Source organism: Ambystoma mexicanum, chromosome 9 (genome assembly GCF_040938575.1).
Source record: "Ambystoma mexicanum isolate Mex_15411 chromosome 9, UKY_AmexF1_1, whole genome shotgun sequence".
NCBI classification, from domain to species: Eukaryota; Metazoa; Chordata; class Amphibia; order Caudata; family Ambystomatidae; genus Ambystoma; species Ambystoma mexicanum.
The window spans coordinates 1,547,069,887-1,547,097,119 of record NC_090931.1 but is presented as its reverse complement, the minus strand read 5'-3'; the positions used below and the strand labels follow the sequence as shown (position 1 = coordinate 1,547,097,119).

At 45.5% G+C, this 27,233-nt stretch overlaps 1 protein-coding gene across 1 annotated transcript in view; it reads right to left on the bottom strand.

Annotated features, from left to right (window-relative positions):
- LOC138489499 (zinc finger protein 271-like) overlaps positions 1-27,233 on the bottom strand; it is a 521,160-nt gene that overhangs the window by 468,631 nt on the left and 25,296 nt on the right. Inside the window, exon 2 of the mRNA XM_069617242.1 lies at positions 18,480-18,606. Within this exon, the coding sequence (XP_069473343.1) occupies positions 18,480-18,606 (127 nt within the window). The remainder of the gene's footprint in view (positions 1-18,479; positions 18,607-27,233) is intronic.

Sequence of the window (27,233 nt, the reverse complement as noted above, 5' to 3'; positions counted from 1 at the left end):
TGTGGCATATGCTAACAATCACATTTCTGGCTAGATTTGGCGCATACTCAACTTGAGAAATTCCGTCTAAGTGTGGCATATGCTAACAATCACATTTCTGGCTAGATTTGGCGCAGACTAAACTCAAGAAGTTCCATCTAAGTGTGGCATAAGCTAACAATCACATTTCTGGCTAGATTTGGCGCAGACTAAACTCAATTCCATCAAAGTGTGGCATCTGCTAACAATCACATTTCTGGCTAGATTTGGCGCAAACTAAACTCAATTCCATCTAAGTGTGGCATCTGCTAACAATCACATTTCTGGCTAGATTTGGCGCAGACTAAACTCAAGAAATTCCATCTAAGTGTGGCATAAGCTAACAATCACATTTCTGGCTAGATTTGGCGCAGACTAAACTCAAGAAGTTCCATCTAAGTGTGGCATATGCTAACAATCACATTTCTGGCTAGATTTGGCGCAAACTAAACTCAATTCCATCCAAGTGTGGCATCTGCTAACAATCACATTTCTGGCTAGATTTGGCGCAGACTAAACTCAGGAAATTCCATCTAAGTGTGGCATAAGCTAACAATCACATTTCTGGCTAGATTTGGCGCAGACTAAACTCAAGAAATTCCATCTAAGTGTGGCATATGCTAACAATCACATTTCTGGCTATATTTGGCTCAAACTAAACTCAATTCCATCTAAGTGTGGCATATGCTAACAATCACATTTCTGGCTAGATTTGGCGCAAACTAAATTCAATTCCATCTAAGTGTGGCATCTGCTAACAATCACATTTCTGGCTAGATTTGGCGCAGACTAAACTCAAGAAGTTCCATCTAAGTGTGGCATATGCTAACAATCACATTTCTGGTTAGATTTGGCGCAAACTAAACTCAATTCCATCTAAGTGTGGCATCTGCTAACAATCACATTTCTGGCTAGATTTGGCGCAAACGAAATTCAATTCCATCTAAGTGTGGCATCTGCTAACAATCACATTTCTGGCTAGATTTGGCGCAGACTAAACTCAAGAAGTTCCATCTAAGTGTGGCATCTGCTAACAATCACATTTCTGGTTAGATTTGGCGCAAACTAAACTCAATTCCATCTAAGTGTGGCATCTGCTAACAATCACATTTCTGGCTAGATTTGGCGCAGACTAAACTCAGGAAATTCCATCTAAGTGTGGCATAAGCTAACAATCACATTTCTGGCTAGATTTGGCGCAGACTAAACTCAATTCCATCAAAGTGTGGCATATGCTAACAATCATATTTCTGGCTAGATTTGGCGCAAACTAAACTCAATTCCATCCAAGTGTGGCATCTGCTAACAATCACATTTCTGGCTAGATTTGGCGCAGACTAAACTCAAGAAGTTCCATCTAAGTGTGGCATATGCTAACAATCACATTTCTGGCTAGATTTGGCGCAGACTAAACTCAAGAAGTTCCATCTAAGTGTGGCATATGCTAACAATCACATTTCTGGCTAGATTTGGCGCAAACTAAACTCAATTCCATCTAAGTGTGGCATCTGCTAACAATCACATTTCTGGCTAGATTTGGCGCAGACTAAACTCAGTTCCATCAAAGTGTGGCATATGCTAACAATCACATTTCTGGCTAGATTTGGCGCAGACTAAACTCAGGAAATTCCATCTAAGTGTGGCATAAGCTAACAATCATGCCAGTACTTACAGTTTTGTTGGAGTCTGGTGATCAAAGGGTCGAGGTACTAGGAATAGATTATTTTTTCTTGGTTTTCGTATAGTAAAAAAAAAAAGTGGTGTTTGCACCAAAAACAGGGGTTTGGGGTGGGACCCTCCCCCCCCCCCAAAAAAAAAGAAAAAAAATAATTCGACCCTTTGGTTTTTGGTCCTTTTCATTCGAACATTTGACCTATAACCATCTCTTCCACCGTTATCTCAGCAGATAGTAAAGTGGTTGGTATCCCATTAAAAAAACTCGGTTTCACTGGGCGTAGCACTGCCATGAGGCCGACAGAGGCCGGAGTAAAACCGGAAGAAAAATCTTGTTATCCATATGCACCATCGTGCCATCCTGGCACTTAATACACGGTATGTGTCCCCCACCCCATTCAGTTTTCACGAAGCGTGCAAGGCCTATCTGCTTCGCCATACCGCCTAGCAAGCGCTGGCCTGCCAAAATACCTCACCGCTCTCTGTGCGGCTTCATGAAAGGCATCCAGTTCCCCAGGGATAAGCTCCACATCTAGCTGTATGGGAGCATGGTCCCATAAAGTGCGTGGTAGGATTTTGCAGCGAACAACCCTATTCAAAAGGGAGCTGGACACTAGCCAGTAATCTATATGAGAGTGCATGTCATGCACTTAGCTCCTCTACCCTCTTCCTTGCTGCACTTGCACGTTCTGAACACTCACAAGGCATAGTAGGTTTGTCCTTTTTTCCCTCCAGTGCTTTAAATATTGTGTTTGTAATGTGTTTCACTACCTTGTTCCCTCCCCTCACCCTGTGGGCGCTTTGAAACAGTATTTTCTTGCTGTATAAGCGCCTAACAAGCAAACAATAAATAAATAAATAAAGTGAGTACTCCCGACCGGCACTATGAAGTGTACGGCAGGCGTCTAGGATATTCAAGGCGGCCATATGCGAGCCAATATACAAGGCAGTTCTACTGGGTTCCCTTGCAACAGTGCCGTGCGATCAAGGGAGGGGTAAAGGATAGTGTTAAAATCTCTCCTGCACAGAATATCAGCCATGGGGTACGGTGCGCATAACTGAAACACCCCATCATAAAACTCGGGGTCATCTACATTAGGGCCATATACATTAACCATCAGCACCCCTCATTGTTGCAATATACCGTGCACCAGTACATACCGCCCCCACTCGCCGGTCTTGGTGTCTAAATGTGTAAACCGAAGAGAACGATGAATAAGGGTCATAACCCCCCCTGGCGTGGGACAAATAAGTAATCTAGTACCATTGGGGTCACCAGTCCAGTGCAAAGACCACAGCCTGCCGCCCCAGGGCATGTGTCTCCTGCAAGAATAAAACCTTATCCCCCTTCCGATTCACAAAGGAGCCAATTTTGCGGGCCTTAACCGGGTTGCTAAGAAGGGTTACTGGATGGGACATCCTAGGGGGCACCGACATGTTGACCTAGGCGAACCGTTACATCATAGCATGATCTGTCATCTTGTCTAGGATTGACTACTGCAACACCCTCCTTATTGGTGCTGATAAAAAAAGCTTGCAGAAACCTCAAATTGCCCAAAATGATACAGTTTGCATCATCAAAAAGATCCCAAGAAGAAATCACACACCACTCTGTGGACAGGCACTGCACTGGCTCCCTGTAAAGGCCCCTGTACAATTGAAGGCACCCACCACGGTGCATAAATCTCCATGGGAAAACTCCAGCCTATATGAAAACACTAATGACCCACTACGAGCCACGTAGGTGGCTGCGCTCAACCAATCTGATGCAGGTAAACTACCCAACTTTCAAATGGACCAAAGGCTTGGGCAAATCCTTTACTATATGTTCAGCCAAAATTTTGAACACTCTTCCACTGCCCTTAAGGCAAGAAGTCAACACCAGATAATTTAGATCACTCAAGCCCTTCCTCTTCGAGTGACTCTCTTGCCTTTACTCGCTCCCTGTTCTCACCATAGTCCTGTGATATTGTTGTCCATTTCGTTTATTTGTGCGGCCTGATGCCTGCGGGTTCTGGCACGTTATAAATTTATAAAACAAAACAAACTGTAGTTGGCAATCCTTGCACCTGTCATACGCCATCTTGCACCAAGTGAGTTTTCAACTGCCCCATTCACCCAGTTCGCATACCCTACCCTCCCCACCCCATCCGCCCCAAACAACAGCAGTGCAGAGCCTCCCCCTCCAACACATCAACACCCACAAATATTTGCACTTACAAAAGGGGACAGCCGTTGCTGCGCAGTGCAAGTCTCTAACTGTCAACATCGGATAGTTAACCAAGGATGGGTCTGAAGACCCAGGCCCAACATTCAACACATTGCAATGAACTTGTACAATGACAGATAATAGCGATACTATGGGCCAGAGAGCTTACAGGCAAGAATCAGCGCTTCCCAGATGTTTCCTCACCCCCAGCACTCCCCACAGGAATCCTAGACTCAATAAAAGAAACCGCCTCCTCTGCCACTGTGAAAAAATATGTCTTGTTATTAAACTGACACTTTAGTCGTGCTGGGAAGAGGATCGCACAGGGGATATCTCTCTCACAAAGCAGTTTCTTAGTCCCCAGAAACATGTGCCGCTCCTGCTGGACTGCCACTGTGAGGTCTGGGCAAATATGGATCATCTGAGAGTCCAGACGCAGCTCCTTCTTCTCTCTGGCACATCGAAGAATTCAATTGCGGTCGCAATAGTTCATGGCACGCACAATGATGGGCCTAGGATAACCGCCAGGCTTTGGTTTTGCTGTGAGAACTCTGTGGACGCATTCCACAACTAAGTGCGGGAAAAGTGGTGGAATATCCAACCGGTTGTGGAGCAGATCCTCAATCGCCCTCTTAAGTTCCCAGTAAAGCATCCTGCAGGATTCCTATTATACGGATATTGTTTCTGCGCGACCTAGACTCTAGGTCATAGCATTTCACCTTCATCATCTTCATATGACTTGACAAAGTGGCAACGGTGGATTGCAGGGACGCAACATCATCCATAATTGAGCTAATCTGACCTTCCGCCACAGTAATTTGGATCATTTCGCTCTCCAACTGGGTGCGAAGGGTAGCAACATTAGTGTTGATGTCATCTAGTTTTACATTCGCTGACACATATCCATGCTGCATCGTCTCTAGGAACTGCTGATTATCGAGCGGAGCGGTGGCCACCGTGGCTGGGGCATACCCTGGCAATTGCATCAAGCCGGTGGCACTAGGAGATGGGTGGATTTTGTGAACCGATCCATGCTCCCACCTTTCTTGTTACCAGCCCCCTTCATCTATCCAGGGCACGCTCAATACCAGGGACGACTCCCCCATGTTGCACAGAGAGCAGCAGCAGTACACACCAGCAGCTTTAGGCAATGTAGTCCCACCTCAATACAGCCGCTGTAAATAGAAGGTCTCGGACAGCACCCCTGGCAGTGGGTGCTGATGTATGCAGCTCCCCACCATTGCCACCACCGGGCACCAATGTCAGGATGACCCGCCAGCAGCCAGTGCACAGGTGTGCCACCACCAAGCCCTGGGCGCACGCAGATGAGGATGAACTAAGGTGAACACAATATGTAGGCGCCAAGAGAGCAGCACGCCGGGTCATGGTATTGTGAGACACCTGAGGGTATTCTCACTCCTACTCCCCTTGGAATCTCTGCGCAGGTGACTAGGGAAAGGCCATTCCTTTTGGATCCTGACCCTGGGGGTGGAGAAGCAAGGGAGGATAACCTGGGTGGAGGGTCTTTGAGGATTGGGAGTAAAGTGCCCTTGCTGGGCCACAGTTCTTCACATACTCTTTGCAGTCCTGAACTATAGACATCGAGGTGCCCCGCACACCTCTTCCTTGCAGGACGTCTTTGACAAGTCGTCGACAAGCAACACCAGGACCGAAGCTGCTGTCTCGACGCCACCAAACTTTCCATCGAGGATCATCAACGCCAAGTTCACCTTCACCGAGGCCCATCGACGATCCGTGGCGCCTGCTTTAAAGGGAATCACTCAAGAAGGATGCATCAACGCCTCCTCGAGGAACTCTGCTATTCCAGGTACATTGCGGTGGTAGAAACACTTTAGAAGGAAATAAGACTAATTGCACAATATATGGACTGGGCTTGTAGTATATCTTTCTTTTTCAGGTTGCCCAGGTGGGGAGATCTCCACACAGAACTGTGTTTAGGTAACGGGGCCAGTATTCTGCCAATTGTTCCAAACAAACTGCTTTCCTCATATGTATATTGTTGGTTACCTTTATTAATTGATTTGTGTGACATTTGACCAGAGTACAGTTGATGCACTTTAATGAAATCTGATAATAATTGTGGCACCACTTAGAACTGTATAGATGTGCCATTGTAGATTACCGGAACACAAAGTGAGTTATTGTGATTGTGTATATAACCTTGAACCTTAATTATATAAAGACTGTGTTTTCACTAATACAGTGTGCGGACATTCCTTCATGGGTGCTTGGGGACTACACTGTACTTAAGAACCAGCCCGCATCACCTCCTGAGAAGCTAGGCCTTGATTGCTCGTCCATTGCTACCAACTATAGAGAATCTTGGCTGGAGTCCTCTGTGCCTCTCCTCTACCATATAGAGAGCAGGAGAACAGACACCCCCCTCCGGTCCTTTTCAATATACACAGACGCATTTCTTTGACATTGTAAGAGAACGATGTCAGCTAAGCCCCAGCATATCAGGTCAGAGACAGGGCACATGAAATCATGAGAACAGGAAGGACATGCAAGGAATATTCCCAACATGAACTGATAGAAAGCAGTTCACAATGATGGGGGCAGTACGCTGGTGCCAACCTCCAAGGTCAATAGGAAGGGGTTTAAAGTGATAATATGTTAAGTGTCACACTGTCAAATAATGATTGGTCCAGATTTCTGTAATCGTTCACTCCACATCTCCTCCTCCTGGAACAGCCAATGGTAAACCAATTCTGACTGATACGTGTATCAACAATCACTGTCCAATAGAAACTCGCGAGAATGGAAATGAGTTCTCCGCACATGAGCTAACTAGCAAGCACGTCACTTCTATCACGTGATGACAATAGGCCAATAAAGTTTGAAAATGTATAGAAGCACCTATATTGTAGAGGATGCCAGCCAATGAATAATGAAGAGGATTGAAACAATTGTTGTCTTTTCCTTTCTGTAATTACTATAAAACCAGCCATTTACTCTACTGGAATTCGAATGTCTGTTAGATGCTTCCCTAACTTGGCAGTTATAATATATTTTAGCTTTTCTCGTATCTCGTGCATTGCATTTTTGGCTCTTTGGATTAATTGTTATTGACACAAAAGGCACTCGCCTTGCAGATATGTGACAGAATGACTTTGAGAGCGACTTTCACAACACAAGTGTTTTGCATAATGTACTGCTTAGCAATAGCAATGTATCTGCCATAATGGAGAAGGTTCCGCGTTATTCCATCGCATCTATTTGGGCAAAGGAGAATTGGTTGAATCTTTTTGGTTTTTGACAGGTTGATTTTGCTGCATATATATGCGGGGGGCGGGGGAGATCCCCCTCACCCCTTCCTCTTAACCACCTTACAATAATGATTTCCCTAAACCCACCCCCACATATAGATGTGGCAAAATTCAATCCAAAGATTGCAACCAATTCTCCTTCTATCAAATCGGCTGCGCAGTAATCTGCCAATCCCAGTGCACAAACGTACTAATTGATGGTCAATGTACATTAAGTACTTGTACACAATTTGATTAGCACATTAATATACAAATCAAACTGACATTGGTGTAGGGGCGGTGCTGGCGCAGTTGAAGGAAGGGGAGTACAGGCCGGTTGCGTTTGCTTCCAGGGTGTTGCGTGATCCTGAGACCAGGTATTCTGTGATCGAGAGGGAGACGCTGGCGGTGTGCTGGGCATGTATTTTTTAACATTGAAATGGAGTTTGCCCTGTGTGGTCAGGACAGACCACAAGCCTTTGGTTCAGGTTCTAACCACCAGAGGTCTGGGATGAGTGTCACCTAGGATAGCGCGTTGGATGGTGGAGCTTCAAGATTACAATTTTGTGGTGGAATATGTCCCTGGTCCGAAGAAAGCGGTTGCTGATTTTTTGTCCCGGCTGCCAGTGCGAGTGTGGGAAACTGACGGGCAAGCGGGGGAGAAACGGGTGTAGATGACCTGCGTTATGCCGGCAATAGACAAAAAGGAGCGATGGGAGGAGAATTACAAGGACCCAGAGTTAACATGGGTAAAAAAGGGTTTGAAAGGATGGGCTGCCGTCAGGGATCTGGAGGTGAGTTAGCTGAGGGACCCTGGGGAGTACCGAAGGGTGACAGATTGGTACCCCCAGCAAATGTGTGTGGGAGGCTGGTGGCTTTGGCCCATGAAAGGCACCTGGGGAAGGAGTTGTATTGGTGGCCCGCCATGGACAGCGATGTGGAGCATATGGTTAGCGATGGCATACTGTGTGCTACAAGTAATAAGAGCCAGGTGGTCACGGCGCAACCAGTGCACCCTGTTCCTATCCCGGACAAATTGTGGAGCAAGGTAGAGATGGACATAAAGGGGCCATTCGAGGTTTTGGGTGATGGTGATAGGTACATTCTTGTTTTAATAGATTACATGTCAAGGTGGATTAAGTTTGCACCGGTACAGTGGGTGACAACTGAAAGGATGCTGGAGTTCCTTAGGGAGATGTTTGATTGGGAGGGAATGCTGGAAGGTATTGTCACTGACAATGGCGTACAATTTGTATCTAGAGAGATGATGGCCTTTTTGAAGGAAAGGGGTATTCAGCATCACAGGACAACATTATATAACCCCAGTGCAAATGGGTTGGTGGAATGCGCAAACAGATTTCTCAAGGAAGTTATCCAATTGTCCCTAGCTAATGCTTTGGATTGTAAGTTTGTTTTGGAGGATGCAGTCAAGGCACACAGAGACACACCAAACAGGTTCACAAAGTGTGCACCTTTCAAACTTATGAGGAGTAGGCAGACGGGCGGCAAACTCCAGCCCGGATGGCTAGGTGGGAGCGCTGAGGACTAAGCGCTGAGGGCTATTGTAGATTTGGCAAGGGAAAGGTAGAGCGTATTAGCGGACCAGCATAATTGGAGGTGTGAGGAGTATGCTATACATGTAGGTGACGTAGTGCGGGTGCGAGTACCCATTTTGCGAAGAAGGGGCTACTCGTTTTTCTGTCTCCCATGGTTATGTTAGGTTAAGTGATGGCACTGAGTGGAGCAAGAGGAGGATCATTGCTCAAGATGTGTCAGGTGCGTGCTGGATGGATGATGGATTTCATGACAGAAGGGGGGGGCAGCTTGGAGGAGGAGCGAATGGAGGGGGTTCAGGTTAACCATGATAGCAACAGCACACAGACACCCGGCAGAGGTGAAACAGTCAGCAATGACACTGCGGCTGCGGCGGTGGGCGGTGGATTGCGTTGCTCCAACAGGATAAGAAGATTGCCAAGGAAGTTGGATGAGTATGTTTGTGATTAATGTGTTTCTTTTCCAGTGCAGGTCTGCAGTGCAAGAGCGTGCAGGTCTGAGAGCATGTGCATGTGAGGTGGGTGAGATCGAGAGAATGTTAGGGGTGAAGATTCTATGGGTTGTTGGTTGATGGTGAAGCCACGATAATACTTACCTTCATGTGGCCTCTTGTTTCCATTGTGGGCTACCACACAGATCTAAGAGACTGTGGGCCTCATTATAACTTTGCCGGTCCGGAAATAAGGGTGCAGGTAAGCTCACCGGCACCCTTGTTTCCGAACTGGCAAACTACAAGTCTGCCTGCTGGAGCCGCAGTGCCTGACAGGTCTGACCCTGCCGGGTGCAGCGGCCACGGTAGGCAGACTTGTCACGGGAGCACCGGCACTGTTGTTAGCGATGCCTGTGCTCCCGTGTCCCCATTCCCATAGAGTCCCATATGACTATGGGAATGGGGATTAACAAAATTACTGGGTCCTGCGGCAGGTTGTATTTCCAGAGATCCTTGCAAGAAGCCTGCAAAAGTGAATGCCCATATATGGACATTTACCTCTCAGCCTGCGAGGACCATGACCAAAAGAACACAGTGAACCACAGAGGCAGGACCTAAACCACAGGGATTAGCCCTTCTGTCTACCATTCTGGCCAAAAAGACTATCCTGTAGTATGTAATGGTGTATAGGACTACACCTATAAAAACACACAAAGAGGTAACAGTGCCAACAGCCTGCATGGTTTATAATGTATCCACACACAGAGACCAGCTGTGTGTAAGTGTGCTTTATTGAATGTACAAGCTAGCATGTAAACAGCGCAGCAGCCAAAGTTGCCTCTGACCACTGTCCAGGCCACCACCGTTAACCGTCCATTCTGATTCCCCAGCAATCTTGCATTTCATTAGCTCTAAGAACTCGAAGATACAACAGTTTACACTAAGTGTAACACTTAAATGTAAAAGAAATGGGAGACACAATCTCCCTGCAATGCTATCCACAAGGAAGGTAGCACTGCTGCACACAAAGGAAAAGGGGAGTGAGAAAAGATCTCCACTTAAGGGTCTCTGTAGAGACTCACCAGTGCCCCCAGTGAGGCTCAAACAGGACTCACTCCTCAAAAATAGGTCAGGATCACACAGGGAGTCAGCAGATAGGCTGGAGGACCATTGAAAGAGATGGCAAAGCTGCAAAAAGAAACCTCTTACCTAGTAACTTACACATTGTAAGCACAAGAATAAAAGCAAACAGAATCAGAATTTCAAAAGGTATCAGGAACCAGGAATGCGGGTGTGACGCCAACAGTCTCTTATTGATCCCAAGTGAGCACCTGTTGGCAAGTTCCCACCAGCCACAGGTGGCCTGCCTCTTCCATCTACCCTAGGCTTGCAAAAGTGGTGGAGATGGATGGCAGGACAATCTATTGTGACAGCACCAGCATTGTGGCCCTGACAGGGGAGGGAGGGAGCCCTCCCCATCCCACCAGCAGTGACCGAGCATGTGAGGGCAGGCCCCCTTCCTCTCCCTCCTTACCTGGGGACGCTGGCGGTGGCCCCTCGCCACAAACATCCAGGACCAGTACAGGCCCACCGAGGATGACGCAGAGAGGCATTGGCGAGGCTGCAACAGGACCCGCTGCAGCCCCAGAGAAGACGCCACCGGACGCCGGAACCACTTCATGGCATCCTGAGCAAAGTCACGGGATGCCACAAACGCAGCGAGTTAAACCCTCCTCAGCTGCATCATTATGAGAAAGAACCAAACATAAACAAACCCGTCTACTGTCATGCCGAACAAGCACATTTTTTCCAGTGCACAGGAATGGGCAATTACCGGGTCATTACGGCCCTACCCGACCCGGTAATTGCGGGCAAGAAGGCACCCACGAGCAGAACTCATAGTTTGCCGGTACGGTAACAACGGTACGGGCAAGCTTACCAGTACTGTTGTTACTGTACCAGCGAACTTGTAATGAGGCCCCATGTCTTTACAGTCCTTCAAGTGAGGGATGCAAAACGTACATAATAAATGTGACAGGGATACTCATGAGTTTGCTGCCTAGCCACTGACGGTGCACCCCTGAGCACAGGGTTAGCACTTTATTTAGCAATGCTGCTCCCGTAGTAGAGAGGAGAACCTGTACTCAAACCAGTGTGCACTCATCCTCCAGGAAGCAGTCTGGGGCATCCTCCATGCACACACAACCACGCACTGCTCATTTTATCCACAAACGGCTAACAGACATCAGACTCTGGGAGGTTTTGGGGAATTCAGGTACACATTTTAAGTTGGAAACTACTAACCAGCCATAAAATGTCATTTGCCACCTCAATTGTACACACAGACGCACTAACCCACCTAATAAAATGCCTGATTTCCTGATGCATCTGAGTGATGCCATCCTGCCTCATCTTAAACCAGCGGCTAAACTGATTTTACTGGGTGATTTGAATCTGGGTTTAGGGGACCACATTGATGAAATGGCTCAACACACCGGTACCACACTGACGGCACTAGGCTTCACCCACTGGATGCAGTCAGCTACTCATGATAAGGGAAGGACACTTGACTGGGTGGCGGCACACAACGTAGAACTACAGGGTATTAACATAGCCCCTTGCCCCTGGTCCGATCACTTTTTTGTGCATTTCTCCTTTTCCTGCATTTCTAGGTAAAGAAGCGACAAGGACCCCAGGACCAGGGTGAAATGTAGGAACACTTGTTAGCTTACACCAACTGCCCTAGCACCATTCATTACCGCTATGCGTAAGGAGCTACCTGACCTTACAGCGGCTAATGTACTGTCCCAAGCCTATCGCAATATGCAGACCAAGGCAACCAACGCGCTGGCACCTGAAAAAACGCACCTCTATAAAAGCGACACCTCCAAAGCCTGGTTCTCTAATGAGATTCAGAAGCTGAGGTGCCTCAAGAAGAGAGCCTTCTAACACTGGAAGAATGAGCCATCCATGGCCAGTAAAGTGGACTACTCTAATGCGGCCAAATAGTACAAGACTGCCATCTACAAGACTAAAAGACAGTTATATGTCAACAGAGTTACTGAAGCTCCCTCTAATACTAGGGAACTGCTAAGGATCCTTAAGGAACTCGAGACCCCATGTCCCATCACAACAGATCTTGTGAAAGATACTAACTGGTGCACTAGTATTCAGGAGGCAATGAGGGGAGCAAACACCTCTATTAACTATTCTATCTTAGACTCTTTGCAGGACTCTATACCCTACGATCTCCCCCCCACATATTGCTGCACCTTTCTGTGTTAAGGAGGTACAGAAACAGAAATGGCGGCCATTCTGTCTAGTCTCAAGCCTACTACGTGCAAGGGAGATATCTGCCCAGCAGTGACGGTTAAAGACTGTGCAGCTCAGTTATTGCCTATAATAACCTTTCAAGAGGACGATGTACCTGGGTCTATTATACAGGCATGGATCATTCCTCTCTGGTCGTATGGCTAAAGTATTTTGTAACAAGGCCATGGCCGAGAGTTATTTGGTGACATACGGGGTGCCACATGTATCTTCCCCCACTCTGTTTAACATCTTTACTGCTCCCCTCTTTAAAATGCTGGATAGGGAGGGCACCCTGTATGCCAACTATGCTGACGACACTCAGAGTCTGATCCGCCTTACTGGGGACTACACCAAAGATACCACCTCTCTTAACTATGTGTTTGCTCTCATGGAATCCTGGAGGAAGGATAGTGGGTTAGCATTAAATGCCAAGAAGACTGAGCTGATGATTGCTGGCACTGCTGGCCAGACAAGGAAACTGGGGGATGAATATCAAGCCTTTATCATCGCAGGCAGCGAAATTAAGACAGTCAACAAAGTAAAGACCCTGTACCCTGGGGGTGGTACTGGATCAGGAGCTTTCCATGAAAGCGCATATCAGTGGCCTGGTATGTAGTACAGGCCACTACTTCAAATTGTTGGCCCAGATTAGGCCTTTCCTTAGTAGGTCCAACTGTGCGGCGATCGCAAGAGCGATTCTCGGGGGCCCGCATTGACTACTGCTCCAGCCTTCTTCAGGGCGTTGGAAGAGGGGACCTGGCAAGACTCCAGGTCAAGAGTGGTGGAGGGTCTCAAACGATCAGTCTCTGCTGCCAGACAAAATCTCCACTGGCTCCCAGTGGAAAAGAGAGTGGCCTTTCGGACATGCTGTATTACACACCAATGCCTCCACAGAAATGTCCCTATATATCTTGCTCAGAAAGTGGTCCAGCTGTCAGAGAGAAGGGTCCTGCGATCAAACAACTCTAATCTTCTGCTAATCCCCAAGGCAAGACTGGCCATAGCTGCCCAGAACTCCTTTCCCCACACAGCCCCCGGGCTATAGAATGATCTCCTGCCTGACCTGCAGGCTATGGAATGATCTCCCGTCTGACCTGCAGGCTATGGAATGATCTCCCGCCTGACCTGCAGGCTATGGAATGATGTCCTGCCTGACCTGCAGGCTATGGAATGATCTCCCGCCTGACCTGCAGGCTATGGAATGATCTCCCGCCTGACCTGCAGGCTATGGAAAGATCTCCCGCCTGACCTGAGGGCTATGGAATGATCTCCCGCCTGATCCCCAGGCTATGGAATGATCTCCCGCATGATCCCCAGGCTATGGAATGATCTCCCGCCTGACCTGCAAGCTATGGAATGATCTCCCGCCTGACCTGCAGGCTATGGAATGATCTCCCGCCTGACCTGAGGGCACTTAAGACACTCCTGTCTGCTAGATACCTCTGCCCACATTTGCCCTGCCTTCCCGTCCTAATCTGCTTTGTCTTATTTGTGTGTCCTTGCGCTCTTATGTCTAAGGGCCTTGTCGAGGCTCACTACAAATAAAATAAATAAATAAAACACACCACACAGTTTCTTAATTGGCAAGATCAATTATCCCCAGCTGTTAGGTGGAGCATGGAGCTTCGCAACTCACCTGCGCGTGAGCTATATCAGAAGCATGGGGCACCCTAACAATTATTAGCACCTGGTTTGTTTGCAGCAGCCATCAGGTAGCTCCAAATCCCGGCTGAATCACGCGATCCAATCCCGGCTTCGGAGCAAGCTGTGAGTTGCTCACACTCGCCTCTCCATCTTCCCAGAACTGACCTTCTCTGCGCTTCCTACAGCCACATGCCTCCTGCCCACTTCCCCCCTGCTCCCACTCACCTGTTCTTTTACATTTCGGCAATAAAGAGCAATACGTATTCTCTACTTACTTACATCCAACCCCCTCAAATAGGACCCTCTGTAAGATTTAGCAGCACCACTAGTCCTGAAAAAATGGACCGCGTGCTATGATTAGTTTGCAAAAACTCACTGGGTCCACCTTCCATGACCTGGGTCCATTAAACTCCTCAACACCGGTTGTTCCTGGGTCCTTTCCAATATGGCCACCCGTTTTTCAGCTTCATGGTATCACACTGAGGAGTATAGTCCCTTTTCAGTGTTGATTACACGCGTTGTAACCATAGATGTATCAATAGCGTTTTTGACCACGTGTGTACATAGCAGTGGATTGTTGGCTAACGGACTACATTGCCGTCTGAGTTCCTTGGAAGTTTTGTGGAAGTTGCTGGCGGAGTAAATAAATCCTCCTTGGTGTGCAGGTGAGCGTGTCAGCTGTAGTTTGCCTTCGCTCGATATTCCGTGTGTGACACTAACCGGTAGCCGACACATTTTTGTATTGGTATGTGCTTTGTGATCCTTTTACACATGCGGTAGTGCCTATCTGGTCATTTACTTTTTCGATCCTTCACGCTCTTTAGGACTGATTGTCCGCAGTGTTTTCTGCATGGGTCCTGGGCCGTACTTTACACTCGAAATCGTATCTGTATGATACGTTGTACTGTCACTAAGGCTTTTTCTACCACGCGGGTGATACACCCTTTTGGGGCAATCTCGATTGTGACTGTGCATGATATGATGATGGCCGATGATCTGGTTGTGCTAGGCATTTTTGATACGTTTTATGTCCCCATTTGTCTTACAGAGTGACACAGTAATTAACTGTTTGATCGTGTGGATTTTTCCATTGCAATACGTTGACTGCTGCATTGCTTTTTGCAATACCGGTCCCCACAGTTGTGGAGGTAAATAGGACTATAGTTGTGGTGATATTTTTATTTGTAGTCGCTATTTTTATTTGAGGCCCCTGTCAGAGTGATTTCTGGATGTAACAGAGCATGTGGTCTCTGTGTATTGGTTTTGTCTCATCTAGGTGTGGCGATACCCTGGCGGACTGTGACCCCCCCTGAAGTATTGGTCTCTCATTTGGCGAGAAACTAGCAAATTTGTCATTTTGTGACGTGCATTTAAGGTTCACCAATAAAAGGTAAATCGTAGGTGCCCATTGGGACCTTTGTGAGTGTGGCACATTTTTCGAGCCATGCCTCCATCTACATTCTGTAGTACCTTTTTTTCCCCCTTGGAACTCATTAGTTTCCTCTGTTTTTTTCCCTTACTTTTACAGGCCCGGAGGTTTTCTATTGTCTTTTTTCCTTTGAGGGTGCCTGAAACTGCCCATTCAACACAGTGTTGAGGAGAACAGTGGATGTTTTAAATTTATCCCCTGAAGAATGTTCGCCCGAACGGGGCTGTGAAGAACAGAAACATGTTGGGATTGTTGATGTTTTAATGACACATTGAGATTGTTTTGTGTTTTGTTATGTGATATCTTCTGTGTCGTGTAAATAAGTAAAAATTGTGGTTTATGTTTTAGTAATTGTTTTTTAGGGTCAGTTGCACTGTGTTAGGTGAGGGTAGTGTTTAATGCTTAAATTCAGTTGGAATATTTTGAATACATTTTATATATTTGTTTGCAAATCATAGCACGCGGTCCATTTTTTCAGGACTAGTGGTGCTGCTAAATCTTACAGAGGGTCCTATTTGAGGGGGTTGGATGTAAGTAGAGAATACGTATCATCTTGCTCTTTATTGTATTATACAAATTGATATCTCCATCGGTGGAGTAAGATGTCATTATATAGATAGGGACTGTGTATACCTATTTGAAAATACTTTTACATTTCGGCACCAGCGCCAACACACTGCTTCTCGATTCCGGTCCGCCATGGAAATGGAAGTGAGACTATCATTTCCATAGCATCCATACGGGGTGAGTATATGCTTGAAACAATGATACAAGGCAAGCGCACGACCACCAGTTGATTCAACCAGATGCATTGCTACTCACACCCTGGGATGTTAACCTGGGTGTTAATAGCAATGATAACCGGATCCCCGGGCTGTGTTGTTTGGTAACGTCTCTAGTTCCTTCGTTTGAGGCCTACACTACACTCAGACCTATTAACTTTGGCCCCAAGCCATTACCAAAAGATACAGCATGGTGTGAGAAACATGAGGGTGTTCTCCCAGTGAAACCTTGGGAATCCCTTATTCAGGTAGCCAGGACACGGCCATCGCTGTTGGATCCAGTTACTGAGGGTAGACCAGTGGGGGAGGATCACCTGTATAGGGGAACCCGGGGTTATGCTCAGGGGAATACCCCAGGTCAGACGCGATATTGTTCCAGAGGAGAGAAGGGCGGGAAATCTGAGGCTTTCATGGGCTGTATTGCATATGCCTCCCTTCCTCCTGTTAGATCTCTCCGGCCCAGATCCAACAAACCCTCCGTACGTAATCAATCCTCTAAGGTCCCAAACCCGGTTACACCCAAAAAGTAGAACTCCCAGAATTTTTGTTTCACTGGTCTCCATTCGAATACTCCCTATCCCTCTTCTTTCCATTCCTCTGAGTATTATTTTCTGCATTCCCAACCTGATCAGACAAAACACTATGATTCTAACAATCCCCTTTGTTCATGTCATGACCCCAGCTATTCCCGCTTACACTGCAACCCTACCAATCCCGTCCCCCTGATTGTCATTTCCCAAAATCCCAATCTACTGTGACAGAACAATACCGTCCCCACGATCCCCTATGTTCTGTTCTTCATCCCGGTAATTCTCATCCATTTAACAAACCCTCCATAACCTACCTTTCCGAGAGCAGTCCAAGCCCAAACACAAAGGGAATGATCCGATACAACACCTCCTTCCCTTCCGACTCTGTAGGATGCTCTGTCATTCAAACTTTGCCCTTTTCCGACACAAACACTTGTACACACCACAAATGATGGACTAAGGTTAAGCCTGTGTACCTGACATGTCCCAACCCGAGGGTCAGGCAAAGTCAGGTGATTAATTTGAACCACACACACCTGACGGCCCTTCCTTTCCCCCACAGGGATAAAAGGTGGAGCAAGCACACGCAGTACGAGCAAGGCAAGCATGGTAGACAGCACAATGAGACGGTTAACACGCTGTAGTTCAAGAGAAGGAGAAAGGTGGCAGGAATCGAGAGGGTGGCGAGGAGAGAAGTGACCTTGCCCTTTTCGTCCCAGACCCGCAAAGCCTTCGTAGAAGAGAGCCTAAAACAGCAAACAATAACACAAGGTTCAATGCAGCAGATGTCAGCGGTACACAGGGCAAACCTATGCCGATAAGCAGGAGGGCGGGAAGCTCCCGCGCCCATGGTCCCAACCTTGACTCCAAAGAGGCAACAGCCCAGCGGTTCATCACAGCTGGTAAGTCGAGGGGAGAATAGGTAAGAACCGGGCTGTGTCGAATGAGAAGCGCATTGTGGCAAGTTTGAACCAAGTTTAATGAACTTTGAACTGAAAAAGGTGGAAGGCGAGACCAGCTGCAAAGGGAGAGCGGCAACACATGGGCGCTAATTGGAGAGACTGTGGTCGAGCCACACACCTTTTTCAGTTCAAAGTTCACAAGAGAAACAAGTACCAGAAGGCCGTAGGAGGGCCACAGAAATAGATGAAGGTGGTCATACAAAGGGTCGAGCAAAATGCCTCTACAATCGAAAGACTTTGATCTACAAGCACTTTCAAAGCAAGGGAATTGAATCCCACATTGAGAGAAAACAAGGGAAGTGAATCTTGTAACACTTGAGAATAAAGTGAAAAGGAAATCAAGAGGGGTCCATGCCCGACCGAGGGAGATCCAGGGGTGAAGCCATCACCCAAGAAAAAGACATGTGCTTAGAATTAGGTTTAGATTAGGTGTTTTTTTCAACCCGTATACAGAATTCATTGTTCTATAAACACCCTTGAACTGTGTCTGCCTTACTTGTTGTCACCATGAGTTTCTCAGAATGGGGACCTGGTTACTATTGCTATATATTGAGGAGCATACATCAGAGACAGAGGAGCAGAACCCATTCCCAGAGCCTGAAATAACAAGGAATCTAGTTCATAAACTATAAAACCACTTGGTCAAGATCAGTGGTGTAACTTTACCCAGAGAGAGCAGCGCTTGGTGAACTTCCTTCATCACATTCCTGTAAAGTTCCTTCTGCCACTCCTGCAAAATCTCCCACTCCTCTTCAGAGAAACAGGCAGCAACTTCTGGGAAGGTCGCCTGTGCCTGGAACAGAACACAGGACATGAATTATTTACTAATTCAATGCTATGAAATACAGTATCTAATGATTTTCTATTAATTTAAAAGAAACCTTTTCTCCCTCAACCAGCCCTTGTTTCTGTATTTCATTAGCTTTTATTCAGCATAAACCAATTGCTTTAAAGAACAGAACCAAATAGATAGCAAGATAAAAACAATGCATACAAATTATTAATAAAGAACAAGAACATGAATTCATCCACCATATATGTTAAGAACATCATCATGACATTTTAAAAAGTTATTCAAATTGTAAACTTAGTCACAGACAATGAATTACCCCAAAATTGTTGTGGGTTGTTCCAGTGCTCTTGATCTCCCTCTGCCACCATGCTCTAACAATATAACGAGCTGTAGCAAAGATTACCCTGGGCTGCAGGCACTGGCGCAAGAATAATAGTGCTGCAGCTACATGTCGGGAGCCTTAGTCAAGTAAAATAGGACGTAAATTAAGACGTCTCAGAGGTGTTGTTTTCACACAAATCTAAACAAAATGAAGTACTCTTTATAAAAAGCACAGAGAGGGCATTCATTCTGCAGATGCAACAGAGCTCCAAGAAGAAGTGAAGGCAGCCACTGTCAACATTACAAGGCTGAATTCCAAATACAATCTGAAATCCAAATACAAGCGATGGGATGATATCCAGGTGGGACTTAAAGCCCCGATCCAATCTGAAATCCAAATACAAGCGATGGGGTGATATCCAGGTGGGGCTTAAAGCCCCGCTCCAATCTGAAATCCAAATACAAGCGATGGGGTGATATCCAGGTGGGATTTAAAGCCCCGCTCCAATCTGAATTACAAATACAAGCGATGGGGTGATATCCAGGTGGGGCTTAAAGCCCCGCTCCAATCTGAAATCCAAATACAAACGATGGGGTGATATCCAGGTGGCACTCAAGGCCCCGCTCCAATCTGAAATCCAAATACAAGCGATGGGATGATATCCAGGTGGAACTTAAAGCCCTGCTCCAATCTGAAATCCAAATACAAGCGATGGGGTGATATCCAGATGGGGCTTGAAACCCTGCTCCAATCTGAAATCCAAATACAAGCGATGGGGTGATATCCAGGTGGGACTGAAAGCCCCGCTCCAATCTGAAATCCAAATACAAAGGATGGGGTGATATCCAGGTGGGACTAAAAGCCCCGCTCCAATCTCTAATCCACATACAAGCGTTGGGATGATATCCAGGTGGGACTTAAAGCCCTGCTCCAATCTGAAATCCAAATACAAGCGAAGGGGTGATATCCAGGTGGGATTGAAAGCCCCGCTCCAATCTGAAATCCAAATACAAATGTTGGGATGATATCCAGGTGGGACTTAAAGCCCTGCTCCAATCTGAATTCCAAATACTCAGGGCCTCATTTTAGGCTAGCAGCATCTCATGGGCATACAGACTTTTAATTCCTTGATTTCAATTGCATGCAAGCTTTGAGGATTATCCCAAAGTCCGCGCCTGTCCAAGTTGAAAAGAGTTGCTTTCACATGGCTAAGCCATTTTAAACTTTTCCCATCACAATAAAATTCGAAACCAGGGGAGTTTCAGATACAAAGTCAATATAAAAGCGGCCTAAGAGATCATTGGAATGCTAGCGGTAGACAGAGGAGGGCCGCAGGAGCACCAGCAGGGAGCAGCAATCGTTTTTTATAATCGTTTTGCCTATAAACCTGACTTCAGCTTACTCTGTTGCTGTTAGACTAACACCATCATTCAGACCATATAAAGCTGCCGGAATTGCTTGTTTGTTAAACAAATCTAAAGCTGGAGAAATAACCCCGCTAGCATGGGTTCGATAAAAGGTCAAGATGCCATCACTGTATTTATCCAAGCATGGGTGCGATGAAGGGACAAGATGCCACCACTGTACTTATCCAAGGTAATCGTGGATTTGAACATCTGCAAACCCCAACCACCGTTGTTCTGAGAGCATATAGACAAATAGTCAAACTGGGAGACTTGCTCAATCGAGTGTCACAGATTCTCACAGCTAGAGATTTACTCTTAGCAAAAGGACGTTTAAATATCAACACCATGGAATTGTCAATATTCAAATTTAAACAGAGATTTGCATTTAGACTGTAAGATGGACAAGGCCATATTCAAACCTTGTGGAGTGGTGGCAAGTAAAACAGTGTCATCTGCATAACATAAAGCTGGGAAATTGTCCAGAGCCAACCCTCGGAGGGTCCTGGTATCCTACCAAAAGCTTGTCAATAATTTCTTGAACATGGATATTAAACAAAAGAGGAGCCAGGACACAGCCCTGTCTGACACCCCTGGAAACATCACATTCCTTAGTCATCTCCCCGCCCAAGCCATCGCGGACTCAAGCTTTATCATCAGAGTAGAGTAAGGAAATGATTGACAGCTGCAGAAGGAGCATTGCGAGATAATAAAATCAGCCACAACACATCTCTGGAGACTGAGTCAGAGGCAGTGCGTAAATCTCAGAGAGGCAAAGCTTCACCTCACTGATGAGGCCCAACAAGGCTGAAACACGTATATGGGGTTGCTTTTGGTACTCTTGTTCAGAGAGGAATTGCCATAGCATTTCGGTGCTGGACTGCCCATGTGGGCGGGACAAAGACTGATATTCAAATGGATATTTCCCATCTGTGAAAGGCACAGTGAGCAAAAAGCGTGTGCTGCAAACTCTCACCTCAGAACAGGTTATCAAGCCATGTTCTTTCTGGAGAGAAGCGCCAGCTACCTTTTTTGAAATAGTGTGTAAATCTAAGCAGGCAGCCCAAAGATATATGGGCCCTCATGCCAGGGTGATTTGGCTTGTGATGTGATTTTTATATCACTTAAACAGTCCGATGTATATAATATTAAGCTTGAACTGAGCTTTACATATTTAGATAAGACAGCTTTGTCCTATGAATTCTCATCACATATAACCACTAAATTATCCAGAATAGATGCATACATGTCTGATTTATCAACACGGTTTAGCACTTATTTCTATTAAACAGATTTTCTAGAATGCCCAGTAAGTTCCAAAGGTTGTACAAGACAATAAGGATTATGAACACCTCTCTCTCACCTCTTCCCCAGAACAACAAACTCAATTAGGCAGTGATCACTTTCCAAGCGGCCACCAATCTTAAAATCTCCAAACCTAATCCAGTCTTTCCTCGAGATTAACACGTAATCTACCAGAGAATCACCATGACCGCAAAAAGTTATTTTAGCTGTTTGGTCACTTACCCATCGCCCATTACAGGCGCGTAAATTCAGCGATGACAAAATACAAGCAGCCTCTACAACAAAACAATGTGTGCGTGCAGGAGCCGGGGCAATTTCTATACTAATCACTGTGAAGGCATAATGAAGTTAGACACAGAGAACAGACTTAAAGTTCAAACAAAGATATTTATTAACTTAAATGTCAGGATGGTGGAAGGCCTAACTTGCCCGATGCTAGGATTTCCCTAACTGAACGAAACTAAGGGAAGTCTGAGTCAAAGAGTTTAATTTAAAAGTCTGTCTGTGTCAGAAACCTATCCTTGTCTTCACAACTAAAGCTAAACAATGTGTAGGGTTGTCCAAGTTAAAAAAGTAGTGTTCAACTCAAAGTTCTGAGCTTCTTCCAGCTCGTAGCTTTCTTTCGGCTCTGCTTCCACAAGTTCAAGACAGTTCCCCAAAAGTCTCAATATTACCGTTCTCCAGTTCAAGGCAACATAGTTCCACAAAATCCTCGGGGTTCCCTTCCCCAAGTTTCAGCAACACAGTTCATCCAATCATTGGCATTCCCTTCCCCAAGTTTCAGCAGCACGGTTAAAAAAGAAACAGATCTTGACGCTTCAATTCTCAAGACATTTCTGGTATTGTAGATATGCAATCCTTTCAGTTATTTTTAGTAGGAACGGCACATTTGTGATTGTCCTAAACTTTCCTGCGACTGAGGTGTCTAAATTGTCCTTTTTAATAAGCAGAGTTATTCAAGCTTCGTTTATGTTTCCTGGGACATATGCTTCATCGAAGGACTAATTTACCTACTGGCTGACCCATGGGGCTAATGTATCCGCAAAATCTTTTAAAAGCCTCGCAGGGAAGATGTCCCCCTTACATGAAGAGGGTTTGAGGTTATGAATAACCTCTAACACTTCCATCTCTGATACCTTTTCAAAGGCAAAAGCTTCTAGATGGTTTAGCTCCTGGGAAGCCACAGGCTTAGATGTTATTTCAATGTCCGAAGAGTAAGCTTATCTGATTTCTAATAGCCTGTTGATGTTTTTCAGTTTTTTTCAATAAACCCATTGTGTATCGCTTGGCACCAAGCGTTGTTCTCTTGATCCTGAAAACTAGCTGGTGTGTTTTTTAGCTCCTGTAAGATCGAGAATCTCTCTTTTGACTGAGATTTTTCTTGTTGGATTCTCTCATTGAACTTTTTAGCTTTAGCTGTAAAGATTGGTTGTTTGTAGGCTTTAACAGCCTGTTTATAGCTCAATATTGAGTAACTTGAGGGAGCCTTTCTTTAGCAGCGCTCCGCTTTCCGCTTAATTCTCCTGGCTTCTAATATTTCCCCTGAGAACCATTTATTTTGGTCAGTGGATTTATTGATTTTGGCAGGTTTAAGTGGGGCCAACAAGTCAAAAGCTTGATTGGTGGCCTTTCTGAATGAGAGCGTTAAGTTATCAATGGAAGTGTAGTCCTGTAGTGATGGCAAGAGCGGTATAACTTGCTCCTTAAAAGCCTCAGTAGTTACATTTTTAAGATTTCGCCAGGTCACGAGTGGCTTATTCCTGATTGGTAGTGAGGACTGGGGAGATGGTAAAATGCAGTCAAAATGTACATGCCGATGATCAGACCAGGCACAGTCTGTGATTGAAGTAATTAGTGTTTCCACATTTTTTACCACTATCCAATCTAGGATGTTACCACCACTGTGAGTTGCATCTGAGACCAGCTGCTTAAAACCAATAGATTCAAGTGACAATTTCAAGTCCTTGGCATCCTCGTCTAATGGGTTATTTTCCCATAGATTGAAGTCTCCAAGGATAATGGATGCCGCAGAATCTTTAGAGGGATTACCTATAAGGGCCAATAACTGTTCCTCGAACAGAAGAGTAGGTCTTGGGGGGCGATATAATAGCAGCAGACTGATAGAGAAAACTGGATAGACATTAAGTTTCACTAATATAGCTATACAAATTTCAATATCCGGAACACAAGAGGTATGAAGTTTCAAAGGCTGTTTAAAATAATAGCCTCCCCCCCTCCTCTACCCTCTTCCCTTCCCTTCCTTCCCACCCCGCACAGGCACCCACCTATCCTCTGATACACTAACTATGATATTCAAATTGTACAAAAATATATATATGCCTGTATGTTGTTATATGTAACTAAGCTTTCTCACTCAATGTAACAAGCGCCACGATGCCTTCGGGCTGTTGCGCGCTCAACAAATATGAATAAATAAATAAATAAATAAATGATGTGTCGTTTTGGTCATCCAAGTTTCTGTAATGAATAAAATATAAACATTTTGCTCAGAGATTATGTCAGAAATGTCCATGGCATGTTTTATAAGAGATCAAGTATTTAGTAAACAACATTTAAGTTTGCCATTAGGGGTTTGAATGTTTTTTATCTTATCGTCTTGAATTATACAATCAGCCTTGTCTTGCGCCCTCAGTTTTTCAATCCCATGGGCCTTAAAAGCTACCTCGCGGGCTAGGAGATCATCAATGGTCTTAGGATTTATGGGAGCCGAGGTGGTATGGGGAGGTATGTTATTAACAGAGGCAGAGAGCTGTTTCCTTCTATCAGCCCCACCTATTTTCTTTTCAGAGCAGGTTTCCAATGTCTTGTTCATTAATTGAACGGCCCCATGGGCCTTAATAGCAGCCTCAGCCGTCCGAACAATAGCTGAGCAGGCAGACATTGTCCGAAGGGTGGGAACATGGAGACTATTATAAATAGTTTCTTCCAATTTCTGTGTGAAAATCATATTGGTTGCATTGGCCAGTAGACGGGCCTCTAAGCTATTATTTCTTACATCTCATTTTTGATGGGAAATTTTTATTGCCTCTAAAACTTTTCACAGGCCCATAATTGAGGTGGGAGATCGAGCTTGTAGCCCCAAACCTTTGCGTAACTTATACGGACCATTACAGACTGTCCCCGACACGCCGGCGCTGACGGGTCTGTCGGGTTGATTTATCTGTGCAAGAACTACAAATTCTTGGGAATTGTAGTTCTTTAAGCTGCTAAGCGCGCGCAACCTTTAACAACTGAAGTATCTGCAGTTATGCAGACACTACAGTATGGAAGCACGGCAGGAGATGATTTTAAGCACAATAGGGAAAGGCACACGTAAAATTACACGTTCAAAATAAGGATACTGACTTTTGAAAAACAAGGTTGAAATAGGTGCAGTACAAATAAGTTAAAACACTTTCCTCTCACTGTGCAAACGAACCTGGACTAAGTGGACGTAAGAAGTAAGTAAAGTCTCGCTGACTTTAAATGCTCTAACAATTGCAGACCGTCGCTGACGCGCCTGTCGGGCTGATTTATCTGAACTAGAACTACAAATTCTTGGGAATTGTAGTTCTTTAAGCTGCTAAGCGCGTGCTACCTTTAAAAACTGAAGTATCTGCAGATATGCAGACACTACATTAAGGAAGTACGGTAGGAGGTGATTTTAAGCACAATAGGGAAGGGCACATGAAAAATGACACTTTAAAAATAAGGATACAGACTCTAAAAAACAAGGTTAAAATAGGCGCAGTACTCTCACTGTGCAAACGAACCTGGACTAAGTGGACAGAGCAGACATTGGCAAAAGGCCTGATGGGCTTCATAAGAAAGTGGACAATATGTATGACAGAATCCAGGGACTTGAGGCAAATCAATCCTCGATTGGCATATTAGAGACCCAAATGGATGTGAGAATCTCGGAATTGGAAAGAAGGGAAGAGCAGTGTGCCTTGAAAATGGACGACTTTGAAAACTGAGCACGGCAGATTAACCTAATATTTTTGGGCTTTCTAGAACGAGATGGAGAAACGCAAGGTGACATAATCAAATCCATAAATGACGTCATTAGAAAGGTCTTCAATGACGATAACATCACTGAGCCCACCATCGATAGAGCACACAGAGCAGGAAGGTGATGCTGTGGACCGTGGTCAGTGTTGGCTAAATTCCAATATTACAAAGAGAAAGCTAAGATCTTGGACATGGCGAGAAAGAAGGGTCCGGTAGATTGGGGAGCTTCGCAATTCACCATATTCCAAGACCTATCAGCATTTAATCTAACTTGAAGAAGGCTCTGCACCCACTTGACGAAATGGCTTAGCTCAAAAGGAGTGCGATATAGATGGGGGTTCCCTTTCTCACTCGCCTTCGAGTTTGAAGGATTTAAATATAGCCCTATAACAGTAGACAACATCAACAGAGTGATGCAGGAAATTCTCACATAGGCCGCTCCGATGGCCGCCCTCGCAGGGCGAGAGGGGGCGCAGAGTAAGACCCCGAAAAGTAAAGGCTCTGTGGATAGACGCAGAGTCAGAGGTCTTTGTAAATTTAAGAAACTAAATTCGGTATTCCCCCTTAATCTTGAGGGGACGAGGCGATCGTCAGCTGCTCTCTGAAGGGAGATGGTGACCATTCCAAACATTAGGAGCTGAGCAAGTATGTAACCATCTTTGAAGTGCTGTGAGGCTTCTCAAGCCTCACGTGATAGATCTGTTCTTCTATCTGTCTTCATGATACAGGACATTAGATTGTTTCTCCTATTTCATAGTGAATAAGTAGCATATTAATTGTAAATGAAGGGGGCTTACTGAAGGGGGCTCAGAGATGACAGGGTAAAAATAGAAAGCCCAAGGGTGGGGTAGCATTTGGTGGTCTGGCCCAATGATGTCGTAGATGTCGCCAGGAGTCCACAAGGGGGCTTTCACGTTATATAATTCAATCAAGGCCATTCTACAGAGGGTTGGGATACCAACATTCATAAATGTTAGGTTTAAGGCATCAGTTCTCATACTAGACAGCACTAAAAAGAGAAACAACAATGATTCGGACACAGACCTAAATGGCCAATGTGGTTAATACTATGGCACTGGGTTCACTGAATGCTAGAGGATTAAACTCCCTGAATAAGAGATCTTTAACAATACGTGAATTTAACCGATTGAAGTTAGACCTCATGTTTCTGCAGGAGACACACTGGCAGATTCAATCCTTTGTAGAAGGTTCTTGGATTATAAGAGGTGATTTTAATACGGTCCTGGACCATGACTAAGACAGGAAAAGAACAGACCCACATGTAGCGTCCCAAATGCAGTACAAGAAAGCTCTCCGTTTTCAACAGACGAATGCAGAGTTAGGGATTGTGGACTCTCTTACCCATGTGCGTGGTTGGGACCCCTGTTTACCTACTACTCAAGAGTGTGCGACACATTCTCAAGAATAGACTACCTCGTTATTGAAAGCCCATTAAAAAACAGTGTTGGAATCAACCACAGAGTCCATGCCGTGGTCAGACCATGACCTGGTGAAAATCAGAATAGGAGAATGGTCATCAGATAAACACGATGCAGATGTTCCTGTAACGACCTGTTGTTAAAAGA